At 46.3% G+C, this 26,914-nt stretch overlaps 1 protein-coding gene across 1 annotated transcript; it reads right to left on the bottom strand.

Annotated features, from left to right (window-relative positions):
- Positions 1–7,768: 7,768 nt before the first annotated feature.
- Positions 7,769–9,011, bottom strand: LOC136469028 (BTB/POZ and MATH domain-containing protein 1-like). Its single transcript, XM_066467378.1, has 2 exons — positions 8,923–9,011; positions 7,769–8,840 (listed from the first exon to the last, which is right to left on the bottom strand). The coding sequence occupies exons 1-2, from the start codon at positions 9,009–9,011 to the stop codon at positions 7,769–7,771; spliced, it is 1,161 nt and encodes a 386-aa protein (XP_066323475.1).
- Positions 9,012–26,914: the final 17,903 nt, after the last annotated feature.

Below are 26,914 nucleotides of genomic sequence, written 5' to 3'. Positions count from 1 at the left end.
GTCGTATAGGAGTTGGTAGTCGCCCCCGATTCACCGATTGTCTTGCTATGGTGGAGTTGGTGGCCACGATCCTTGGCTCGGGAGGTCATGGTCCTTGCTGGCTTGGATGGCCCTTAAGTCAAGGCCATCGTCGTGGATCCCATCCTGTGGTCGGTGGAATCGTGCACATATCTCGCCGGGTCGTATTTGGATGGTGGGTCTCCGTACTAGCCGTCACCGCTTGGCGGTGTTGTCTTGTTTGTGCTGTGTGACACAAGGGTGGCATCTGATCGGACTGAGGTGACCATTGTCCCCTCTGTCCTCATAGGTTCAATGCGGCGTGTCTGCTCTTATCAGAGCAGGCGCGCTTGGTGAACTCGATCTCTCCCCGTTCCTCATAGCGGTCGGGACAGTGAGAGGTCATGATTCGATATGTAGCGTGCAGCTAAGGCAGAGGGAAGGGATCATGGCAGTCCCCCGCCTTAGTGTTTGGCTTGGCCATGTGGCTTAGGCGGGCCATGATCGTTTGGGCTTATACTAGCTGGTATACCGTGGGCTGTTCGGGCAGCTAACTAATCGGTGCCTTGAGATACCTGGGGTATCATAACCCCGATAGTAGCCCCCAAGCGTTTTTGCTATCACAAAGTGATTGTGAAAGCACTGATATGCGCGCGTGTTGAGTGCGGCTTTGTAGTCGTGGTTGTCTGAGCTTTGTCGCTCGACCCCTTATGGGCTAGTGCGTTCAATGCGGTAAGTGGTTGTTATGTCCTGCCCTGCTAGGATGCCCTGGTGGTGCGACATGTGACTGCTGAGCCCTGCCATGTTAGTGTGCTATGTATCGGGGTTCATGATCCAGGTAGGGCCGAGTGGTCTTATTGATGTTGTACCATCTCCGCCTTTGGGAGGATCTCGATTTCCCCAACCTCACATGGGCATCTGACATTGGTTGTGACCTCCCATGATGTGCCACGTGGCGCAAGGGTCTTTAGGCTTGCTTTGTTCACCCTTAGGCCTATAAATAAGGGTCTTCCTTCCATTTGAATCATTTGTAGCCACTTCTATGAACTTGCTCTTAGCCTTCCTTTGAGGGTCTGAGCTTGAGAGAGGAGTTTGAAGAGAATCGTGAGGTTCCAAGCATGCGACTCATTGGGGGTCATTTGCGGTGGCCGAAAGCCGACGCTGCCCCTTCCAACAACCGGTGCTGGAAGGGGACTAACGAGCGGGGAAGGAAAGGATGACATGGCTGTCGTGTAGGGGGCCGTGCAGCCTTTGGGACATGGCTGCATTTTGTCCTCCCTTTTGCTCCATCTTGGCACCAGAGTGGTTGCCAAGGTGCTTGTTGGAGCTAGGCAGTCCTACCGCTCTCTTCCTCCCCGCGCTCTGTTCCTTGGGGGTTGCGACGATGCACGAGGGCTTATGAGTCATTTTTTGCTTTGTCTCACCTCCCCCTGCAATGTGCTCCCTAAAGGCTTTTTAGTGATACCACCACTTGGGTGCTATCGGTTTTGTATTCCTTATGTGCGGATCGACCGCACTTTCCTTATATGCGGCTAGGCCGCATTTACCTTGTATTCGTGATGTTTGAGTGGAAGTTTTAAGGAATTCTCATCTCAGGATTCCATGATTTGTGGGCCCAAGGATGTAGGCTTTGAGTGGGTCATTGACCTCCCGCCGCGCAGGGCGGTGAGGTCATCTTGCGACCTTGGGCCTCTCCTCTTGAGTGATCGTGTCCTCATGTCTGTTCAGGTGATCCTCGTCAAGCTAAGGACCGATCTTTTTGGGGCTGCTTCATGAAGATGGTGCTGTTGTGCGACCTTGATTGCCCGCTCCATCGGACTCCCCTGGGGGAATCGCTGACCCTCGCTAATATGCGAGGCTTAGGAGCTAGCTCCAGGTCATGGTTTTGAGACATGGGGCAGAGCTGGTCGTGGCTTGGCCCCAGTTGACAGGATTTCTTGGACCCAGCTTTGTGCTTCCCTTGTTGCCCTTTCTGACCCCAAAGGGTCGTACTACCTTGTTATAGGCACGTTTGGTTTTCACCCCACGCAGGGAGAGGCTTGTCCACCGTAACCACACGGTCAGAGCTGTGCGCCTCGTCGAGGTTGATGGGTAATTTGAGCGGGACCCAATATCCTCCCCAATTGACATGGAGTTTGTTTGTGCCTCATCAATAGACATCCCATAATCCTTGGACATCCAACCCATTGGTCCCCAACTGCCTCTATAGCAGCTAGAGGGCAAGATGCCCCCCGAGAGGGGGTCAACTTAGGCGACTTCAAAGCGGACGACTGGAACACAGGGGGAGATGTTCACGTGCCTTCGCACCACCGATAAGAGCCATAGGGGCCCATCTCACCCTGCCCCTATCCCTTTATGGCCTCGAGCCCATCTAAGGACTGGACCAAAAGTAAACTTCCTAAGCATAATGCGAGGTCATGTTCGCGGTGGGTCGCTCTACGGCCGGATTCAGGGGTGTGTGACCTCCTTAATCATGCTGCATTTATAGCTCCCACTCACGAGCAGTAATGCACCCTCTGAACGAGGGCGCGTAAGCTAAAATGATATGGACAATGGGAATGTGTAGGGCTTACATGGTTCAGGTTGTTATGTGGGCGGCCATCGCTCTACCTTCTGCCTGGTCGTTGCCCTGTTCTATGAGATTATCGAAGTGGTTAGTAATGGTCATAGAGCACACGTGGGCCTGGATCACTTGTTGGGGATATTTTTGTGGCTATAAATCTACTAGGTCGGTGTGTAGCAGGAGGCGTTCGCTTCCCGTCCCTCGCATCGCCTTCATTTCTTTTCCTGCTCACGCGCTTGTAGTTCTCCTTCCTGGTCGTGGTGTGGATCATGGGAAGCAGCAGTGGGAGGAGTCGCCTGAGGTCGATGGGCCACCGTCGTGTCTTCTTTCTTCCCTACGAGATCAAGGGCAAGTGATTTTATGTTGTTTCTGGATCTGGCTGTGCTCGTACTGATTGCTTATGTGTTCAGGATTATTCCCACCCGCGGCGACGTCGAAGATCAGAGGCCCTTTTGGCGCTACCCATCCCCGGTTTTTCCTACCTTTGGATCCTACGAGCCCCCATTCCCCGTCCTTTTCCACCGGGCGGCGGGGAATATGGAACTTCATGCTCAAGAGGGACAAGGCTCACCGGTTGCACTCGAACTCTGTTTGTGAGGTGGTTTAGCTAAAGGCATGCCTAGATTATTTCTAGGTGGCCCTCTCAATGGTGGAAGAAGAAGTCATCGAGGCGCAGGCGTCGGCTACGGTCGCTCGGGTGTGAGCATGTGGTAGACCGTTAATCCATTCTATCGGGTTTTTGTTCTTGGGCCTTAGTGGGATTCTCTTGGTTATAGTTTTGGAGAAATAGCTCACGGTATCCCAACATGAGGTGGAGGAGGCTCATCTATGGGAAGGCCTCTTGGGTGAGGCTCACCATCGAGGCGTGGCTCCTGGAGCCCGACGGGAGGCTGGCTCAAGTGGATGATCTTGTCGCTGCCATGGAAGCTATTGCAACGATTGTGAATATGGAGGGTGGTTTATAACACTGCAGTTAGGTTTCCTAAGTTGTGTTGGGCATTCCTGGTCTGTAAGCCTATGTGTTTTGTCGATGGGCGAGGTTGTAAAGACTAAGTTGCCCGTGTGCGTGGCCTACCGATAATCTCGTTGCTGGTTTCTCGTTGCCTTTTGTTCATGCTAATGTGGCGCTCTCACTCTTTCTTAGCCTGACATTGATAGACATATGATCCTATCTTTAGGGGTTGATTTCTCGTGATGCGCAGATGCTAGCTAGAGGTCATGTGTTGTGTTGTGCTGTAGGGTGCGAGCGGTGAGGATACGCGGGTAGTAAATAGGGCTTCTTGCAGTGATGGTGTATACTGGAAAGGGGTCTCACACATGCTCCCCCCGCTGGCTGATGGAGCTGGCCGTTTGTGACAAGTGGATTTGGCCACCCAAAGGGTGGGTGCTCTTGGATCGAGTCGTGTGGTTTCCATATCCCTATGTTTGTTCTACGCTCTAGTTTAACCATCTAGGGTAGCTGGTGTTTTTATGTGTGTATGCAAATGCGATCAAATAATGAAGTGAAGGATAGGATTGACATCATTGGTGGGCATTCGGGGGTCGTCATTCATCCTGCTATTGTTGTTTGGATTGCGGTGAGCCCCCGAGCACTTGCTTGTGGTAGAGTTGTTGCAGTCTCTGGGCTATGGGTTGGTGAGGACGCTTCTCTATCGCTTGGAGTGGTCATAGACGGTGCAGGTCAACCCCTCGGGTAGCCTTGGGTTGATCCATGTCGGCTTGGTGTCCTCGGTGGGCTCGTGAGTCCCTGAGGATGGCTTCATCGTGTCCGGCCTGTTGAAGCCCACGGCTGGAAGGGCTCGTGCATTCTGATGCACGAGTTTTCATAGCTTGACGATGTCGTAGGTGTTGCGTCTTTGCTTTGGGGCGTGGTCGTTGCTCCTGATGTAGAGTAGGCGTGACCTATCACTATGGAAGTGGGTTCTAAGGGCAACGCAGTTCGGACCGCTCGGTGTGGCATGTCGTGTGCTCAAAGGGCCCACTTCCTTGGATGAAAACTGATAGTTCATGGTGGTGTGATGGATGGCTAGTCCATCATGAGGGATCTGTCCCTGGTTCTAGGTGTGGCCTTGCGAGATGTGGCACCGGATAGACACTTGATCACTAGCGATTGCGCTACATGGCGGCGGGTGGTTTCACCGCTCGAGTGTGCCCTGATTTGTCGCGTTCCGCTAGTAGCAACGTTGCTTAGGACGTGACTCTACTATAGGATCTAGTCCTCCCAAGCGGTGGGCCTGGATGGTGTAGAGGTCGGTGATGGGTGTTAGCCCGTGGGTGCGGATGATCTCATGGTTTCCCAAAAGGATGTGGCCGCCGGGGGCCATTCTATGGGTGAGCTCGCCATTAGCTATTGACCTCTGGTTTCCTTGGTGGAAGACCTGGCCATGGTCGGTGATGAGAGAGGGTACTGGCCCCCTATGTAGGTAAACTCTGGGAAGTTGCCACCAAGGGTAGTTCTGAGAGTGTGTCTGTCATAGGCCACAGGGTCTAGGTCTCTAGGGCAGAGGACCTGGCTATGGCTGTGGACGGACGTGGGCGATGGCCCTTCGACGCCGATGGACTTGGGGTTCTCATGATAGATGTGACCACCATGGGCCGTTCAGTGGGTGAATCTACCAATGGTGCGAGGATCCATCGCTTCCTTCTCAATCGATCAAGAATGTGCGACTGTCCTTTACCTGGCGCGCCAACTGTCGGTGTTTTGTAGACCGACTAGTAAACTTATACGAATGTCGTGCTGCTCTAGGAAGATGATGGTAGCATCCAAAAGACACGAGGAGTTATACTGGTTTAGGCCGAAGCCCCACATCTAGTCTCAGAGATGATCGAGTGCATGTTCCTGGCTTGAATGCTCTGAATTTCTTACAAAGGGGGTGCAAGAATGCTAGAAGAGGTAGGAGAGCTAGAGCTAGGAAACAAACTGCCCGAAGGAAAGCTTCAAGAGCTTGGAAAGTGTGAAGATGAAGATGATGGAAAGGGTGCCCTGGCTGCCCTTATATAGAGTCCGGGGCTAGGTCACATACAAAGAAGGAGGTTCTCCTGACCAAGGGGTCATGAGCCTGAGGGAGGGGCCTAGCTAACTTGGCATGCAAGTAACACCATCTTGTGGTGCATGTCCTGGCGTGACTGTCGTCATGGTCTTGTGCCCACATCGCGGCATGGTGTGATATGGTGCTATAGGGCCAGCTATGGTGGCACTGTGAGCACGGTGGTGTTTCACCAGCCGTCCTGCTTGATGTGATCTCACCATGGCCTTCATCATCGCCTCCTGATCATCGGGGGCGTCGTATAGGAGTTTGTAGCCGCCTCGGGTCACCGATTGTCTTGCTGTGGTGGAGTTGGTGGCCACGATTCCAGGCTCCGTGGTCGTGGTCCTTGCTAGCTTGGATGGCCCCTAAGTCAAGGCCATCGTCATGGATCCCATCTCGTGGTGGGTGGAATCATACACATGTCTCGTCGAGTCGTATTTGGATGGTGGGTCTCCGTACTGGCCATCACCGTTTGGCAGTGTTGTCTTGTCTGCGCTGCATGGCGAGAGCAAGCGTGCTTGGTGAACTCGATCTCTCCGCGTTCCTCGTAGGTGTTGGGATGGTGAGAGGTCGTGAGTCGATACGTAGCGTGTAGCTAAGGTAGAGGGAAGGGATCGTGGTAGTCCCCCGCCTTAGTGTTTGGTCCGGCCCGTGTGGCTTAGGTGGGCCGCGATCGTTTGGGCTTATACTAGCTGGTATACCGTGGGCCATCCGGACAGCTAACTAATGGTGCCTTGAGATATCCGGGGTATCATAACCCCGACAAATGGCCATAGCAAGACCTTGCCTCTTTGACAGAATGGTGGGAGTGAGGCAAGCAGGGTGCCAAAGCAAGACCGCTGGCATTTGAACAGAATAGTGATTTACATCATGTGGAATTTGTGAAAGGAGAGGAATAGGAGGATCTTCGAAAACATGGCTAAGACGGCGCAGCAGACCGCCTCCTTGACGAAAGAGGACACTGTGCAAATACCTATGAATTTTTTTGTGCGTGTAAACTAGCAGTGGGGCAAATCCTATCTCCGTTTGGTCCAAGGATCACTATGTTAGGCACCTAGAGTGCCGTTTGTACATAAACCTCTTTTCCTACTCAATTGAGCTGCCATTTCCTTAAAGAATCACTTACCAATAGCGAAGTCAATTTCCATAATCAATTGGACCATAGCTACCAAAAAAATCAGTACAATAAAAGAGGTCCTAAAATAACATAGGATAATCATAATTCCTATAACCAGAAACCAAGGCGAACTCTCATCTGCAATCCTAAAATAACTCCTCATGCCATTAACCGCAACGAGTTTTGGATCCATCTTGGATAAACTCAATAATCATTTGGACAACTAAAATTTTGTTTCCAAATAAAACTTGAATCGTGCTAGTTATAAAACCATAGAATTGCATGTAAGATTTCTACATGATACTGATGATATAGTAACAAAGAGAATTGCATTTCTATGTCAATTTATGGGAAACAACATAAAAACAAGCACCAGCAGTACATGTACTTGCGTTTTAATGCACTAGATCTAGGACACTAAGACCTGTGATACCCTATTTTCTGCATTACGTTTCATTGAAATTTGATTGGTTATTAATAACCAGATAACCCAATTTCAACTGACTTCAGCCTCAAAGGACAGATATGATTTGCTATCAACAGGATTATCCCAAACATTAGACTACTGCATGGACTGCCTCAAAGGACAGATATGATTGGCTATCAACAGGATTATCCCAAAGAATGAAAACCGTATATTCACCAAGATGTCATATCTGTGTGCTGTAATACAAAACTAGGTATCATAAAGCATATAAACTAAAATAAGGCATGTTTGCATCATATGGGCCTCAAAGAATTATCTGCAAGATTGCATACAAAGATTTATATGCCAGTTTAATGTAATGCAATTGACATTATGATATCACCACTGTGTTCCTTCATCGACTTGCTACTGTTACTGATATTGCAGTTTTGCATTACAAAAGTTGTGACAGTGACATGGCCAAACATTGATTCTTAATCCAGTACCTCGATAAGATGTGGAACATAATTTAAGAAGCTAATTAAAATTAAACTTACCAGCCACAGATTCTAGTCACCATATAGTACTCTAGTAAAACAAGACAGATAATTATAAGAACTAAACTGCCTACTCCCCATAGGTAATGAAATGGCGCTCTATATTTTGCGGCACCTGCTTGTCTTCTCCAGTACATCAACTATGACAGAAGGGCATGTTCTTTTGAGATTTGCATAACCTTCAGTGGCCACAATAGCTCTCATCATATCTGAAGAGGCCATAAACTCAATGCAAATGTCTCTAAGGCTCTTGCAGTTATGCTGGTCCGCTAAGGCCAGTGTAGTTGCCACAGTCTCCACACAAAGGTGCTCGACAAGAATACTTGCACACAATAGCTTCAACCTGTCCATGGCATATTTATCTGCAGCCACAAGTAAATGCTTGATGATCTCGCTGTAATCATTGTCATCGATGTCATCATCAAAGGCAGGTAGTGCATCAGTATAGATGAAATTCAGCATGGACTTGAAAACATCAGGCTGCATGTCTTCCACAGTCACGCACCGTGCCTTGGTCTCTTTCATCTTTCCATACAGCTGTGCCTTGAACACAGGGGATCGTGTGGCGAGTACGATCTTGTGCCCTGGGAAAGTCTCTCCTCGAACACTGAAAATCACGTCTGCTTCCTCTTCGTCAAACAACAACCTACTAAAATGCTCTGATAGATCTGAGGGTGGCACTTGAACTTCGAAGCCCCCCTTGGTTTTGCATAGCTCGGAATCCCTGATGACTATGAGATCACATTGAATGTTCATGCGATCGTTCTGGATGTAGCCATTCGATGGAAGCTCCAGCTTGCTTTCTCTTGCAACAAAATAATTGCGTGCGACAAACATGGTTGCGGTGGATTCGGAACACATAATACTCTCTGGTCGACATTTAATCTGGTTCACCAGAAACAAATCATATAATGCCCTCACCTCGACGCCCTCGTCCATGAGTACCAGAGCGACAGAAGCGAACATCCTGGTGCCCTCGGTGACGCCGTCAGGGTAGAAGCGGATTGCCCAAGAGTGGCCGCCGACGGTGAAGATGGCTGACTGGACGAAGTTGCCGATGCCCATGCCTTTCTTCAGGCTGTACCCGACGATCTTGAATTTGTGCGTGCCCATCTCCGCCCGAGTGGTGCATCTCGACGCGGTCACCTTGGATTGGGTTGTCATATCGTCCCTACAGCCAGGATATATAGCAAGAACTTAGCGCAACAAGTTACTTTAAAAGAAGCGTCTTTCTATGGGTAGTGGAGGCGAACCTTGGAAGGGAGATGTGATCATCGTCGTCGTCGTCGTCGTCGGAGGAGGAGGAGGAGGAGGAGGCGGCGGCAAAGGGCCGACGGGGCATTGGGGAAAGTTGGGAGGGACAAGAGAGATTAGGTGACAGCCACCAAACTTATAGCAAAAGGAAAACATGAAGTAGGTTTGGAACTGGATCTTCTGTGGCACGATCAATGTAGTGTATGCAAGGTTGATACAATCACTCTGCAAATCTTTTTGGACTGTAGCATTTGCTTTGTAGCTTCAGTTCTAGACCGCTCGTTTCAGATTGGATGGTACAATCACCCATTGTAGCTACTGTAGGATCCAGATGCTACTTTAGGTATGGTTAGAAAATTGCTACTCCCACTATTTATTATATTTATAATTATATAAGGTCTGTGTTGATTTCGGATAGTATACGAAAATCTTGACTATTTAGCTACACAAAAAATCCATCGTGTTGAGTGGGGTGGCCTTCAATGTGTTCTTTAGTGGTGGTCCAGCTTATATTGGGGATGGAAACAGATTCGACGTCAGTTTACTAGGTATAGACAAAATGTCCAAACTACTATTTTAAATGAATAAATGACCATTGTACCCTTACACAAAATAATTGGCTAGATCTGGCTTTCCCTTAACGAGCCAGAGGTCTAAATCGGAGGGAAAGAGGGAGGAAATGGTGCGGGGCATGACTGGTGGGTTTGGGCCCCACTTCTTGGTGAGTGGTGAAAGAGCAAAAGGAGCAGGTGTCGGGTAGGCCAGTAGGCACGTGTGGGTTGCTAGCTATTGCGGTTGTCTTGTAGGTCCATGAGGATATGGAACTAGGGAAGGCAAGGGTTAAGGGGTTAACAAACCTATAAAAACAGTAATATTTATGATATCAAATAAGCATCATTACATGGAGGAGGGAGAAAGGTTCCCAGAAAGTCTGAAAGAAAGTAGGACTGAAGGGGCATGTGCATTGTTGGACTGTTGGAGCAGGAGAAACTGAGAGCAGAAGAAAAAGATAACATTGTACTAGTGGCAAGGTTGTGAGCTGTTACATTATCACATCTGTTGATCTTGAGCACCTGATGAGACGAATCTTTGGGTTTGAAATCTGGAATCTGTTGTGAAGGGTTTAATGTTCCACTGTTCAGTGCTCCTGAAAAATCTGCTAAGGATGTTGACCATCGTTTCATTGTCGGAGAAGAAGGTTGCTTCATGCAACAGAAGATTAGATTCTTGCAGCCATTGCTAGTGCCGTAGCTTCTGCCATGAGCACCGAGGATGTATGCTTGTGTCTGTACATAAAGCGCTAGTCTTTGTGTTGGGGAGAAGATAAACACTCCAACTCTAGCTTTCCTAGAGTGCTTTGCTCCAGTATGTGGACTGATCACTGATGGCAGCATCAACGTAGCACCTTGGACCTGCAATAATGGCAGGAATGGAGATTTAGCTAAATCGTCTGGGATAGTCTGCTGTTTATGCCCATGGTTGATCGTCCACTGCAAAAAGAGGATTAGTGGCTACAGAAATAGCAGCATTTGTTTCATAGTGTACCTTTGCTATGGTCCATTTTGTGTTGTTGAACCTAAGGTCATTATTTGCTTTCCATAAGTACCAAAGACCCGTGAAAATTTGTTGGACCCTGTCTGGAGGTGATCCTTGAGGGCGGATAATTGCCATTGATTCCTGCACACCATTTTGGTCTTGAGGTAGGAGATGTGTTCTAAGAGAAGGGTCTACAAAGAACAAAAAGCTCAAGCAAAAAATTAAGATTGATTGACCTTTCGTATTGCAAGATCGAGACTTGTTTTAGGATGGAGGAACTACTCCCTCTGTCAAAAGAAAAGAATGCAACTTTGGGTTGCGTGTCAGTTAAAATGGTTTACATTTGACCAAATTTCTAATAAGTGTTATTCACATTTATGTCTCTAAATTAATTTATTATGAAAACAGATTTTGTAATTAATCAAATGGTATTTATTTGATATCACAAATATTGACTTTTATCTATAATTGGTCAAACTTAAGATATTAAAACATTACACTGTGCTAGAATTGTATTTTTTCTTTGTCGGAGGGAGTATTATACAACATATTTAAGAGGATACTAAAAAAAAGATTATGCTTAGGCTTTCCACACATCATGAAGATGACATGACGCCTAGCTCTTCACGATTCCAAAACGACATTGATCTATAAAATGAAAATGAGCCTCAGATTTTCTTGCATAGTTTGGATGTATCAATATTGTATTAATATTTACAATCAAGGATGGATGGGGTGCCTAATCTACTTTACTCTTTCTCTTATTTCCTCCTCTCTTATTTCTCTTCTTATCACCCTCTTATATTCTTCCTCGCCTTGGTCCTTACAAAAAAATCGTAAGGAAGGGATTTATGGGTGTTTTATGGGTTAAGCACCAACACGAGGGTCTTGAGCCCTGCCTACCGCAGTGTTGAATTTGACCCTTTACTTTGAAAGTGGATATTTCCATTCTAGATATTTAGCTTTGGATTGGAGGCCATTAGGAGCTAATGGCACCTGGACCATAGTGGAAAAAAAATGTGAACCCCATTATTCATAGTAGCAAAGTTGTAACCTATCTAGTCTAAAACTCAGTCCGCTACTTCTCTTTTACTATGGGCATGTTTGGGTCCCATAGGCTAACATCTGGTAGCTAAAAATTAGCTCTAGATCATCCAAATAAAAGGCTAATGGATGGACTATTTTTTTTGCCAAGCTCTTGGATAGTTGTAATGTAACACCCTCGGTGTTACGCCCTAAACAAATTACTAAACCATGTCATGAGCACTATGTTTATGTGATAATGCATGTGATGGAATGTGTGGATAAAATTTTTGGAACCTAAGATGATCAATAAAAATGCTAAATGAGAAGCTATTCCATAACCCATGTATATCAAGTAGGGTTTAAAACCAATTTTTATTGAACAAAAATACAATAGAACATATATGTGGCATTTAAATAAAGTTTGGAATATGAACTTTGTAGATGACAATAAAATTCTTGCTGTAGAAAAATAACATCGTTAGCTAACATTTTGATAGCCTAGAAATGGAACTTGGAATCAACATTCAAGACAGCAAGACAATATCATGTTTGGGAATTTATTTTGTAAAATCGAGTTAAGAAGTGGTGTCGTGTTTTAGCTCGAGTTGGTAGCCTGATAAGCCCTCTTGAGCATGGTGAAGGTGGTTTGATTCCTAGAACAACCGTTTAGTTTTTATAGATGCTTTAAAATTCATGCACGACACGTTCTCGGGATGGTTCGCCGGGTGAGCGCGATCACCACGCCCGGCCGCACGGCGTCATGCGCTGGTCACGCACACGCTGCAGCACATGGCTGCTCTGGCGCGTGGAGCCGCCGCTGCTGCTTGCGCAGCCAAACTGCCACCGGCCCCACCACGTTTCCGTACTACTGACCCGCCCCGCGCCGCGATGCAGCCGCTGCCGGTGCCGTCGCCTCACCGCCACGTCCGCGCTTCTCTCTGCACCTCTGCGCCGCTGCTGGCCCGGTTCGAGGCCGCCACTGCCGCACGCACATGCCCGAGCTTGTTGTCACCTTGCCATTTATGGCGTTGCGCCACGTAGGCCATGCCGGTCGTGGACACGCGTGCTTGTCCGTAGCATTTGCGCGCGTGCCTCCACGATCACGTCGACCGCGTCCCGCCAAGGCGAGCCCGAACTGAGCTCACCTATCGCGCCTCGTCTCTCTCTCTCTCTCTGTTGCTGTCGTCGAGCCGTGCCATCAAATTAAGCATTGAGCGATCACCTCCATTCAATTCAGCACATCCACATCTTCATCATTAAGTCCTCTCGCTGTCTGACCCCACCCAGCCTTGAACCGTGCATGGCCAAGCTCCAATTTGGAACTTTCTCTGCCGCCGTGCAGATAAGGCCACGCCCGGCCATGGCCAAGGGCAGCCCTCCATCACTTCACCCCGAGCCAATTCCTATGCACCACTAGATTCGCCTCCAACCCCTCTTCTCCCTGCGCACCATAACCGAACCTCTACCGCCTCCCCATCATCGCTAACGCGACCGTGTCGCCGCGGTGTGCCACCGCACGGCTCGATCGCATGTGGCCAGCCCTTCTCCATCATCCTCCGCTCCAACCGTCACCTCGGTCTGGTCCACGGTAGCCTCCTAATGCTCGCGCGCTAACCAATTAGGTTTGTAGCTACCCTAGCTCGCCAGAACAGTGGCACCCTGCACCGCCGCTTAGTGTAGCCGCTCGGGTCGAAGATGGTGACCGACCCGTTAGGAGGGTCGGCGCAGGTCCTAGGTGGTCGACGCGGCCACGCTGTGTCACCGTCCGCCACGCCGCCATGTGCTGAGTCACCGAGGTGTGCGCAGGAAAAATCCTAGAAAGCCAGGGGGTTAACTGAGAAGGTTTGAGAGCGGATGAAATAGCGTTAGGACTTAGTTGTAATTCAGGAGAAATACGAGGTCTATTTTGTAAAAGCGCTAGCATGCGCGGGATTTCCCTGCCGCCGGCCGTCTCACGCGTGGGCTGCTGCGCGCGCGCTGCATCGCGTGGGCCGCGCGGGAGATTCATTTTTCTTTTTCCTAGGAAATTAGTATTGGTTTTCTAATTTAATTTTTTAGCTAATCTTTGGTAATTAATATAAAATCGTGTAGGTGTCCAAAAATTATGAAACAAATTTTGTTAGGTTTCTAAAATTATAGTCTATCCGTTGGTGTATTTAGTTCATACTTATATGTGTTGATACTAGGAGCTATTAAATCATTTGAGAATGCTTAATATTATTATGTTAATCATTGTATGAATTTTTGTGGTAAATTGGTGATAACTTTAGTCCTAAAATTTTTATAGTAGTTTTATTGTATTATTATGTGCTCACTATAATTTTTGTAGCCTTAGAATAAACTAAGCATTAGGGTAGTTAAATGCTCTTTGTTTCAATATATATTAAATCCTTAGTAGAACTAAAGATATACCCTTAAATTGCAAAGCTACGTATTTGTTAGTTAAATCCAACACTTTGCTTGATGAAGATGATAATTAGCTTAGTATCTTAGTCATTAGAGCTAGCTTAGTAGCTTGGTATGTGTATTCATATTTTAAGAGTTGTTGCCTAAATGCTAAATAGTTGCATCATTATCGCATACATGTAGAGAACGAGTTAGTGAAGATAGTGACCACAGACAATCGCGAGTTCGAGGAGATCGTCGAGGAATACGAGGAGGAGGTCCTCATGAGGGATGAGGTCCTGGAGCCACCACCGACTGACTCAGCTGATACTGCACCTGCCCAAGGCAAGCCCCGGTGTATAACCCTTATTTTTTTATAATCACTATATGTATATACGTGATGTGCATTTATGTTACAGGAATTTTATGAAAACCACATGCATAAATATATTTGTCCTATGAGTTTTACTAGTGCAGGTTCGAGTAGCTACTATGCTTAGGTTTTTGGTAGTGTGAGTAACCTGCCGTTACTCACACTATGTGATTATTATAATTACTCTCATGATAAAAATGGTGAAAGGAAAATAGAGACTGGGCAGGGATATGGTATAGGTATTGGTGAGTGTAACGAGTTATGTTCCACGGCCATGGGGCTTAGCTTGGTTACACTGTTTTTCCTATCCATGTCGATTGAGGATCGTCCGTTGCTGTAGATGGTAGTCAGGTCACAGACTTATTATCCTAAGCACATATTTGCTTATAGGAGCGGGAAGGCTCATTGCGCTCTTGTCATGGGTTCCGGTTCTTTTTGGACCGACTGATTGGAGGTGGGAAAAGGTGGAGGTCTAAGCACCATATTGAGACGGGTCTCAAGTGTGGGGGCTTAGAGTCCAAGTTTGGACGGGGACCTGGATCCCATGACAGGAGTGGAATGGGTTGATCTTGTTTGTGCCTAGGGTACAAATGGAGCGTGTGTTTCGGGGTACCCAGTTAGGATACATTGGTTCGCGAATCGCCGTTTCCGTGAGACGGTACGACTTGGCTATGGTCTAGCACCGTAGTAAGAACTAGAATATAAAAAATAGTAAAATGGTTCTGATTGCTCAACCCTTGCTTGAAAGTAGAACAGGTGCTCACCTAGAATGGTTAGCTAATGAAGTAATCATGACTTCTAATTAAACTTGATCTTAAGGACGTACTTCTAGTAATGCTTTTCGTAAACAAAAAGAAAATAGCAAACTCATATTGCCTATCATACCCCTTGGAGTCGAGAAACTATTCTCACTAGTCGGGTAAGTCTTGCGTGTACATTGTGTACTTAGGGTTTATTTTACCCTGTTGCAGGTACAGCTTGAGAAGTAGATCTTGTGTGGAGGATTCTTCTGGTGGGTACAGACGGATCCTTGTATCGTTTTTGCTATATGTTTATTTTCATTCCGCTGTTTAATTATCGCACTCTAAACCCTGGTATTGTAATAAATAATTTATAAGACTCTATGTTGTATGAAATAGACTAAGTATTGTAAGCTCGTACTCATTATCGAATGTTGGATGTAAAACATGGATTGTTTCGAGTTCTCCTATGGGGTGTGTTCGACGGAACTGTCCGATGTAGCTAACTTTCAGGGTGCTTAGTGTCTAGTGGAAGACGAGCGTCTATGAAAGCGTGTTATTTCGGACGGTTCTACCACATGTAAGTTCTAATAGTTTATTGCTAGGGATTTCTTTTGGATAAGGGAACAAAGTTCCAGCATCTACCATTCGGGAATGGTACACGGCTGTATTGCTAGGGATATATACACCTTTTAGTCTAGGATCGAAACATGCATGGGCGAGAAAATCAAAGAGACTCTATATTCTTCCTAATTGCAAGGGATGGAGACTTTGGTGAAAAAGTATCATCCAACATCTTTTTTAATTGGTTATACAAACATAGCCATTTTTGTTCCGGATTTCTCGCTAGTCAGAGATAGAAAACTAGAATAACTTTCTAGAGTGCAAACAAGATATAGAAAAACTGTTGGGGTGTGAAAAAATATAGAAAACGATTTTTATGTAAATGACTCTCCAAATGATAATTTAGAGAGTGGGCTTTAAAAAATCTCTTGGAGATGCTCTTAGCCGACCCAAACCAGCAAAAAAAACCCTATATATGGTGGATTAGGGAAGGGTTGATGTTGATTGTGAGATTAGTATTTTTTTTATCACTTTTCATACTTGGTACTGGAATTTGAGAAGAGCCCTTATTTCAGAGATAAGTATCACAATAGGCAATGTGTGCAATTTGCTCTAATTTCCTAGCAAGCAAGTAATAGAATGATACAAAGATTTAGTCACACAAAAGTTGTAATGTCAGATTGCCCTCTTTATATCATCGGTGATGTATAGGTAAGAAAACCTGTTATGAGCACAGTTAAGAGTTCAAATGTTCATTTTGCTTTTAGAAAAAAGAGTTAAAATGATCCAAAACCATTCACACCAACACAATATCCACAAGTATCCATCTACTAAAACCCTAATAAAGATACAATATACTCAGACTCTATCAATTGACTTCTACCTGTTTCATTTTAGATGCAAGATTTCGTTTTTTAAACGTCGGTAAAGGATGTTGCACTTCTGTTTGGAGCTTTGGTGGAAGAGCTCACACATTAATGTATGATTAGTTGGGTGTATCATGCGCAAACAAGCTTGAGGGGTGCAACGATTTTAGTTGTTTGGTTGACGATCTGAGCCTGTCTGGGTAGATGCAACGAGCGTGTCCCGTCTTGGCTTCGTAGAAACATGGATGAACTCCATTTCTTGCGGGCTAGGTCCGCGTAGTGTGATACGCCTGAGGACGAAGCCGAAAGGCATCTGAGGATGGGAGCGGAAAAGCATCTAAGGATGGGTAAGCAGGCAGCCGAATAGTTTCTCACAACAGCCTGGTTAGAATAAAGCACAGACCAAACAACATCGTCCTGCATACATTTAGCCTTGACATCGCCCACTGGTGGCCTGGTTCCCAGCTACTAGCTAGCCAGGCTAGGCATGCTCCAAAACCTATCACGCCCTTAGGGCTTGTTTGCTTCGTGGAATGAGAAACTTGCCTAGCTCAGGCAGCGATCCCATGCGTCCGATTTTGAACACCTAGGATTGTTGAGCTGCCTGGCGTTTACTCTCCAAACTAGGGATGCAAGCAAACACACCCTTAGTCTGCCTCAACGTGTGAGTTCTGGGCAGGATGTGGAAGCCCTGCGTGATCGGTAGATTTGCATGCCAAAGATGTCGGTAAAGTGATGGAGGGAAGATTGATGCAAACATTAAATAGGCAATGATGGTAACGAGATGGACGTAACCATCTGTATATGTACCATTGGATTTTCGACATCTAAAATAAAAAGGAGGGTGTATATATGTTTCATGGCATATTGATCAATTGTGCTGTTGTTATAGCCAACCTAACAACACAAAGGCTTGATTTAAAAAGTTGAAGCATCTGGCTCCATGCTCATCATAACTATCATCCTAAGCCATATATATATAGACACACACACACACACACACACAGAGAGAGAGAGAGAGAGCGCTCCAACCCACAAAAGAAAATCATGAAAAAGAATTACAAAAGAGAAGGTCAACATCATTTCTAAAAAATGTCTCTAAACATATATTGTTCAAAGCTTGATAACTCATAACAAACAAGGTCTGAATATATGACTAAAGCAACACAATGACACAAACTAACTTGCTAAGTGTGGAAATCATCACTCGACCCAACCTCGCTACCCCTAGCAAGCCAAAAAAGCTCCTTAGCTAGCCACAACCAGCTATCCAGCTCCCGGTTGGCTGGGAGGTAGCTAGGTTTGGGAACACAGAAGAAAATGCAGGAGGAGGAGAAAACCGTACAGGTGGGAGAAACCATGGAAAAACCGCGTGAGGCACAATATGTAGCATGAATGCACGTGCGTATCTGGGAGTTGGAGAGGAGATTTACCAAGTATTTATCTGTAGAGAATTTAGATATACAATTGTTGCGGGATTGTTTTTCCTTCTTTCCATAAAAATAATTAAAGAGTTGTTTTAAAGAGCTCTTAAAGATACTCTTAGACCTTGTTTGGCATGACTTTCACGGCTTTGGTTTCTGCAATGGTTACCATGCACTACTGGAAACTCGAATATTTCTGTGGGTGATAAATTTTTCTGTGCGTTTTTCTCTATACACACAGAAAAATTGGTAATTAAGGTGTGTGTTTCAAAAATCCCGACAGAAATATTCGAAAACCCTGCCCAAATCTTTTAACACGTTGCACTATGCAAGCCGATCACTTCAACGAAGCGATGACCTACCATAGGACTTACGTCAGTGTCTTGCTGTCATGGCAGGTGGTGAAGGGGAATGTATAGGAGGACATACCACGTCCATCTCCTTCCTAGTTGTGGCAGACAGAGAAATGTTGCCTTTATCAGTGGATCCTCTGTTAGGGCACTTTTGCTTTGACCTCGGTCATAGATTGAGTAATGGTGTCTTCGATGGTGATGAGAAAGATGGGGTCCTCAATTGTCACTTATGAGATAGCTTCCTCATCATCAGATGTGACTTCAACTAGAACAATATTCTCAATTAGAGTGACTGCATCTAGCGACGCTCGCTCTATTACTTGAATAGTGGAGGTCTCTGAGGGCACCGCAATGGCTTGCTCTATTGTCTTCTCACCGGTGAAGGAATCTGCACCGATTGCACGTGTGTCCTCACACACAAGGACTATGCGGTCGTGCAATCGTCTGCAAGAGAAACGAGGATTGATGGTGTCGAAGAGCGCCAAATGGGTGAACAGGGGTCGAAGAGCTCCGCCATGTTGGAAGTGAAGTATGCTCTCCAGGTGGCTCTACATAGGGACCAAATAGGCTTGACACATCAACAGAGGGATCCTTACTTGGTAGCTCCACATACTTCAGGTGTGTGGCCACATGTGCTAGCCACAACTTGATAGCATAAACCTCATCTCTGAGGGGCCGCACTAGCTCGTCCAAATGGGTGATGATCTGTTGTTGAAGCTCTAAGTGCAATGACTCCAGCAGAGGTGCAAGCATGGATTGGAGAACAAACATAGCTAAAGCTTGAGGTGCATGATCATCATAGTCATGTACATTCTTCCCCCGTGAAGGAGAATGGTTTTGTGGAGACGATGGTTGAGTGCGAAGCTGACTTGACGAGGATGCAACCACAACATCCATCCAACTCCGAGCTAGTTGGGGGTGGCGAAGATTGGCAGTTGGTGAGGGTGGGCGCGTGGTAGGGGAGGGGAATTGATGGGGCCAATGTCATTCCCGATGTCCAGGTCGATGACAACAAATGCAGCAAAATGAATCCTGACATGAGCTAACTAGATGGTCACGAGCAAGACAACGATACCATCTACCACAAGCCCACTACTTCAAGGCAAGTCTACTCTCGGGCTTCAGAATGATTGTGGAAGGTGACGACTACTCGAAGCAACGCACAGGTTGTAAGTGACCCTTAGACCCACCTTTAGTTGTCATGACTGACTTGACCCCAATAGATGCATTGGTCGACAGAGGTGGAGGCCTCATAGCCTCGAATCACATAGCAGCTAAAAGACACAGTTGGTAGTGAAGATCGCCGACAAACAAGAGCAACACCTAGATAGTAGAGCTGCAACCGTGAAGGGTCGAGATGGCGACTAGAGGGGGGGTGAATAGTCATTTCTAAAACTTAATCGCATCGGCTAACCAAAACAAGTGCGGAATTAAAACTATTGGTCTAGCCAAGACTACACCCCTCTATCTATGTTCTCTAGCACCTTGCAAAGATCCTAATTAAGCAACAAAGGTGACGGGCTAACTAGAGGTCACCTAACCAATTCTAGGAGCAAGGTCACACAAATCTATGCAACTAGTATTTCAAGCAATGAGGGAGCTCCTACATATGCTAGTAAGCAAAAGCACAAATCCAACTAAGCTCACTAGCAATGCTCAATAACAAGGCAACCAATGCCAAATTAGAGAGCACAAATACTTAGCTACATAAACTAAGCAAAGTGACTAGCAAGGTTACATAAACCAAATTAGCCACGCAAGGGAGCTACTTCTATGCTACACAAGCAAGAAGGTAACTAGTGAGCTACACAAGCTAACTAATTACAAGAGCAACTACACAAGCACAATGTATATAAAAGTAATCACAAGCTTATGTAAGGGGATTGCAAACCAACGGGAAGAACAAGGTTGACACGGTGATTTTCTCCCGAGGTTCACGTGCTTGCCAACACGCTACGTCCCCGTTGTGTCGACCGCTCACTTGGTGGTTCGGCGGCTAATTGGCATCACCCGTCAAGCCCGCATGTCGAGCACCGCAAAAACCTACCCCGAAAGTGAGGGTAGCTCAATGACACGCTTAACTAGAGTTGCTCTTCGCGGCTCCCGCAGGGCGAGCACAATGCCCCTCATAAAGCTCTTCTCCGGAGCACCGCACAAGCTTCTTGTGGGCTTCGATGAAGACCACCACCAAGCCGTCTAGGAGGTGGCAACCTCTAAGAGTAACAAGCACCACCGACTTGCAACTCGATCACCTAGTGCCACTTGATGCAATCTCACAATGCAACGCACTAGAATCACACTCACTCGCAATCGATTCATACTCTTGCAAGCACAAGTGAGTTAGAGGGCATCCAAGCACTCCTACACAAGCCACATAGGCGTGAGGGTGCTAAGCAACCAGCCCAAGGCCGGCCACACACTCCTTTTATAGCCCCAAGGGCTAAAATAGCCGTTACCCCTTCACTGGGCAAAGCGCTTACTGACTGGACGCGCAGGTCATAACGACCGGACACTGAAACCCAGCGTCTGGTCACTTACAGAGAGGTTCCAACGACGTTTTTCAGCGACCAGACGCGTTCGGTCATCACTGACTAGACTCTCCCAGTGTTCGATCGCTTCTGGACAAGCTAAAAACACTGACTAGATGCTGTGACCGGACTTGCAGGTGCTGACCGGACGCTGAACCCCAGCGTCCGGTCATTTTTCACGCCAGCGTCCGATCACAGACCTTTCAGCGCTAAAATGGCTATAACTTTTAGCTCTGAACTCCGATTTCGATTATCTTGGACATTTTGGAAAGCTTACTCAGAGGGCTACACATCCCACATGCATACTTGATCCAAATCACAATGGATCAAAACAGTATTCCAATCCAAGGACCATCCTATAGTTCGGAGTACACCGAAAAACCTTTTTTCTCTTCTCTAAGTTGATTCACGACAACTCTAACTTCTTCTCCTTAACAAATGTGCCAACACCACCAAGTATGCACCACCATGTGTATGTGTGTTAGCTTTTCACAAACATTTTCCAAAGGATTAGCCACTCAACTTGCCACGCCACTTGATCCTAGCGATGATGCAAAGTTAGATCACTCGAGTGGCACTAGATGACCGATATGCAAACAAGTTTGCCCCTCTTGATAGTACGGCCATATATCCTAAACCCGGTCATCAACTTCTCTACACACCTATGACCGGTGAAATAAAATGCCCTAGGTTATACCTTTGCCTTGTGCATTTCATTCCATCTCCTCCAATGTCGATGCAACACATGCACCAACATGATCAACAATGATATGATCCACTTCATATCATCACGTGATCATATTGGTTCATCGATCTTGACTTCACTTGCTTTTCACCGTTGCCTTCATCCATCAGCACCAAGTCTTGCTCAAGCTTCACCGCCATGCGGTCCATCGCTCCAAAGCCTCCGACTTGCCCTTCACGCTTGCAACTGGTCCATCAAGCCAAGTCTTGTCTTGATCTTCTCCACCTTGATCACATAACTTAATGTCATGTCTTATGTGCAATAAGCTCCTTCATCATCACATGTGTGAGCTTTGCAACATCTCCAAACCATTTTCACATTCACGACATATGTTGCTCACACACATATACTTGTGGACTAATCACCTGTGTATCTCACATAAACACAATTAGTCCACCTAGGGTTGTCACTCATTTACCAAAACCACACAAGGGCCTTTCAAACCGATGATAGCCTAAGATGGTGGAGATTCGATAGTGGAGGTTGTCAAGGTTAGCGGGTACTAGAGATGAGGTTGTGCTAATGACGGTGTGGCCAACTATCACCAATGGCGGCGACAACCAAGACGAGGCTCAAAACAACCCTACATGAAGAAGGGTTCTTTTCTAGCTCAATCAAGGTCAAGAAAAGCGGATCCTGTGGAGACTCCTTGATGACTTGGGCAGTGGGTGGGGGCAGCTGCCTAGAACAGCAGCGTCAAAATCCAAAGTTGAACACCCCCACAGATACAGTACACTAGCAACACCCAAACTCAATACAACAAATTGTGGCAGCGACGAACAGATTGTGGCCCAAGATGACGGATTCATTGACTGAAGGAGGCGCGAGATGTTGCGAATGTGGTAGTGATCTCTGGCCAAACATGAGGCTTGGTTAGCTTGGCGAGCGACCCTATCATAGTGGATGGTGGCGTGGAGCCTGCCCGCTGCATGGATGTGATCATTCGGCTGGAGGAGAGGATCGGCCTGGAGGTGATCAGAGTTGACTCAGGGTAGCCCTAGTGTGGTGGATTCTCATCGTCGGTAGCTGGGCATATGGTAGGAGAGTAGTCTTCCAGGGCTTCTTCACGCAACCATGTGTTGAGGCGAATTACGGTCATCACACCGATAAGGAGCTAGATCGCTTGTGTAATGCCCCAGAGTCCAAACGGCTCAGATCCACTTTGCACACTAAGTGAACCACACCTACTACCATCCCACTTACGCTTTCGTCCTCGCTTCTCGTAAAAGAATTAACCCGGGGATGGTGAGAAGGACTCTAGAAGCCTTATATGTTGGTCTATCCCCACCTTTAACAACCAAGGTGGGACTAAACTCTCCACAATATTTTATTAACATGCACATAGACCACTATGGGCCAAATTCCAAACTAGGCTAGATGTCACAGGTTGGTATAGGTGGGCTAAAGATCAGCCTAGCTGACTTTAGGTCGGGTGTCACCTACAGTGTGTTCGTAGATGATCACTTTACCTAGTGCCTCCAGCGATGAGCACAATACGTAAGACACGTCGTCGAAGAAGCCTCATTGGGAGCATGATACACAAGACACGCTGACTAGGTCTCTCTTGAAACCCAAAACCACACACGCCTAGGAGGGACCCCATCGAGGCGTGCGGCGGTGAAGGTCTACCTAAGCCAACTCGATCGCTCTAAAGCTTCATCTTCGTTGATCCACTAACCATGCAGTAGGAACAAAGAATGAGGAAACAGTAGTAGATGAGGAGAGGGTAAAAGGATCGAGTATTAGATGTGTTTTGATGATTGTGTAGTCAGATTATCTCAATCAGACAATGATCCTCTAATATATATAGAGGGGGTGGTCTTATCCCAGTAGAGAACATCTCCCAACGAAATCTACAAGTTTGCAATATGAGCAATGTCCGTGAGCAAAAACATTGCCTAACTATGCAAACATATGATTCTTTCAAAATGAAACCAAATTTGCTTGTGAAAGACATGTATTCTCGTTTAAATCTAATTGTCAATGATCTCAATTCTATAGGTTTGATAAATTTAGAAGATGAGGAAGATCATCTTTGTACTTCCACATGACAAATATGCTTCCATTACCACCATCCTTCACAACATGGAGGATTTGAGCAAGATGACCCCTCCACTTGTCATTGGCAAGCTAGTGGCATTTGACATGTCATGGAAGATGGGGCAAGAAGAAGCTGCTTCATCAAGCAAAAGCATAGCTCTCACATGTGATGAGCACAAGAAGATGAAGGGCAACAAGCAAGCGGAGACAAGCTCAAGCTCAAGCTCCTCAAGTGAATATGAAGATGAGGATGATGATGATGAACATGAAAGTGATGATCAAGCCTCCACCTCCTCCTTCGACAATGAAGAAGTGATGCAATTGATAGGAGTGAAGAGGATGCTTCACAAGATGAGAGCTAAGGGTGTGCCCGTTACAATTGAGGACATCATGTTTATCAACCAAAGAAGAAGGCAAAGAAAGAATGGATGCTTTGGCAGTAAGAAGGGACACTTTGTAGAAGATTGTCCAAACAAACCCACATCCAAGGCCAAGAAGAAGGCATGCAAGGTCAAAGCCCTCACAACAATCAAGACTTGGGAGATTCTTCAAGCAAAGAAGAAATGAAGCACAAGAAAGGTGGCAGCAAGCACTCATCATCAAGCTCTTCACACATGTGTCTTATGGCATGAGGTAACATTGAAAGCTCAGCTCTGGTGGGAGCGATAGTGATGATGAAAAACCTTCTTATGAAGATCTTGCTAAAACCGTCATGTTTTTCAAAGAAGTTTGCACTAAGAAAAGAAACAATTAAAAGAATTAAAAGCAAAACTAGCTAGCTCAACATATAGTTATAAAGAACTACTTACCAAATTTGAAGTCTTTGCAAATTTAAATGTTGAGCTAACTAGCAAGATTGAAAAACTTGAAACTAGTGCAAACACCTCCACTAAGGCATCTAAAATAAATCTCACTTTTTGATATAGTTAAAAAGATGTCTCTACTTCTTGCGATGATTTAATTTAATTGGACTAACCCCCTTGCAACCAAGTTTGTGTTGACAGTATTGTTTTTTTTTGTGACTTTGTTGAGAGTATTTGTCGCGGGGTCAAAACTGTGGCAAGCATGTTGTTCGAGTCGGTGTCAGAGTACGGGTCTTTGGTGGCTCGGGTGGACTCAGGAACACAAGAATCACGTAGGGGAGACGCAATGGTTTAGCCTAGTTCGGGCCAATTTGGTCCCTACGTCCAGCAGCTGATGGTCCTTATACTCAAGAGCACCCAAAATCGGGGGGTTACAACAAGGTGTAAAGAAAGAAGATTTGGTAGGGGGCTTAGCTCAGTGCTAATCCTAAGGTTGCCTCACCGCCAGTGGAGCCTTCCCCTCGTCGAAGAGGAGGAAGACGACAGGATGCGGTGGAGGAGAGGCTCTCGGTGCCCCTCTCCGGGTTGCCTCGCTCTCTATGTAGAGCGAAAACCGATGGAATGTAGTGTCTAGTGATCGAATAATCGGATCCTCCCCCTTCTAGGTCCGACCTTATCCCTTATATAACGAGATAGGTCAGGTACATGGCGGTTTGGGGGTTTAGTCTATGGTCTACGTGCGTCGGAGTCCAAGAGGGTCTTGTAGCGGTGCGCCATGGACCGTCGCGGTGTCTTGGAGCCGAAGAAGCCTTGGGCATCGTTTGGGTGCTCTGTTCTGACACTCTACGTGTCAGGCGGTGTCAGCTTGGACCATCCTCCCCCAGGTGAGACCTTCTGGAGTCTTCTTGGTGGCAGAGGAGGTCAACTCCAGGGGCTGACGCGTGGGCCCAGAAGCCTGTGAGCCCCCGGAGGCCGTGGGAAGCTTTGTCTTCTTGTGTCACGCCCCAGACGTGACCTTGTCGGAGGAGCAGTTGGTAGGGCCGTGCCTGGGGAGCGGCACCGAGGAGCCCCCGGGCATCGGTAGCCCGGGGCCTGTCTTCTTGTGCCCGGGCCTTGGTTGGCGTCGTGGGCTGGGTAGGAGCCAAGGACCGGGCTTGGTCGTGCCGTAGATCGGGAGCCCAAGGCGGAAGCTGCGGTCGAGTCAGGCTCGGCCGGATCTCTTTGCCATAGGGTACATGCGAGCGTGCCCGATGGGCATAGCCCCTGAGCCCCCGGGCGATCCTGAAGGGGTCGGTCGGGGGTACCATTGGACCCGAGGCTTAACATACATGTATGTTAGGATCTCGTCAGTATTGTTGTAGATTCATGCACACGAAAAGGTTGCAATGGAGAATGAACAACTGAAGCAAGAAGTGATTCGCCTCACAAAGGACTTGATGGTTACACTCTTGGTTGCCAGATCCTTCATAGAAAGGCCATACGGGTCAAATTCAAATAACAATTATTATCCTAAATAGTGAATTAGCAAATGAAAAATAGATTTTTAATAACATGAGGGGAAACAAGAATGTGATGCGAGTGAAGGGGATGCTGAGGTGCAATGAATGATGTAGAGCTAGTGGAGGCGATAGGAACAAAAGGGCTTATACCAACGATGATGTTGGACAGAGTAGATGAAGTGTGGGAGGGGGAGGATGCATTGCACGCGAGAAGGCAAGAAGCGCGCCAAAAATCCATCCCCTCACCATATATGCACCTCGCACGCTTCATAGGTGCATGTTCAGAGATCTCTTTATCATGTCATGTGCTCGGCTGCAGCTTCTAAATGTATTGCATATCCAGTGAATGTTGTGCCAGTGGGAAGTAGCAAGTGATTTTTTACCACAAGCTTACAACTTTGGATCCGTTAATGACATAAGGAAACTTTTCTTGATTTGGGAGTAGATAGACAGTGAATTTTAGTTCTTCTCCAATATTAAGTGTTTCTTGTAGTAGTTCACATACCTAATCTACTGATGGATGGGATAAGAAGCCATCTGTGCCGCAAAGTCTATACAGTTTGAAATGTTCTGTTTTATATGTTGCATCACTTAAATATTACCTCAACTTCTCTACTACTAGTCATCTGAAACAAGCATCTGCTTGCTTAGCAATCAGTGCTATAGAACCTTCAATTCCTTGCATGGTAGATATCAAACAGAAATGAGCTTGATAATTGTTTAAAGGCTTATTGATTTTTCTTTGTTGCACAAATTCATCAACACTAGCAATGAGTAGCACCTATATCAGATTATCAGGCAGAGCTCTAGCAATTCTGTTGACAATGTCATCAAATATATTTTTCATAGCCTTAGCATTCAACTTGATTTTGTTCTCAGCTTCCAGTTCTGAAACAAGAGTTCACACTTGCAAAGTTTAGAGAATTATCAAGTATCTTCACATCTGACAGAAGAATAAATGTATAGCACAGGTAGTATATGTGATCCATGTGATTTAAGTTGTTGGTAAAATAATTTAAATTATTGGTTGTGTATACCACAGGTAGTCTATGTGATCCATGTGATTTCAATTGCTGGTGAAATAATTTAAATTATTGGTTGGTTTGAGA

The sequence above is a fragment of the Miscanthus floridulus genome, chromosome 8, assembly GCF_019320115.1.
Source record: "Miscanthus floridulus cultivar M001 chromosome 8, ASM1932011v1, whole genome shotgun sequence".
NCBI lineage: Eukaryota > Viridiplantae > Streptophyta > Magnoliopsida > Poales > Poaceae > Miscanthus > Miscanthus floridulus.
The sequence above is the reverse complement of the archived record's forward strand: the minus strand, read 5'-3'. Positions and strand labels throughout refer to the sequence as shown.

What these genes read in the sequence shown, in the direction of transcription:
- LOC136469028 (XM_066467378.1), bottom strand. Translation starts at nt 9,011, where the DNA reads ATGCCCCGTCGGCCCTTTGCCGCCGCCTCCTCCTCCTCCTCCTCCTCC. An exon ending in GATCACATCTCCCTTCCAAG is followed by an intron (nt 8,841 to 8,922) that starts GTTCGCCTCCAC and finishes TCCTGGCTGTAG; the next exon opens with GGACGATATGACAACCCAAT.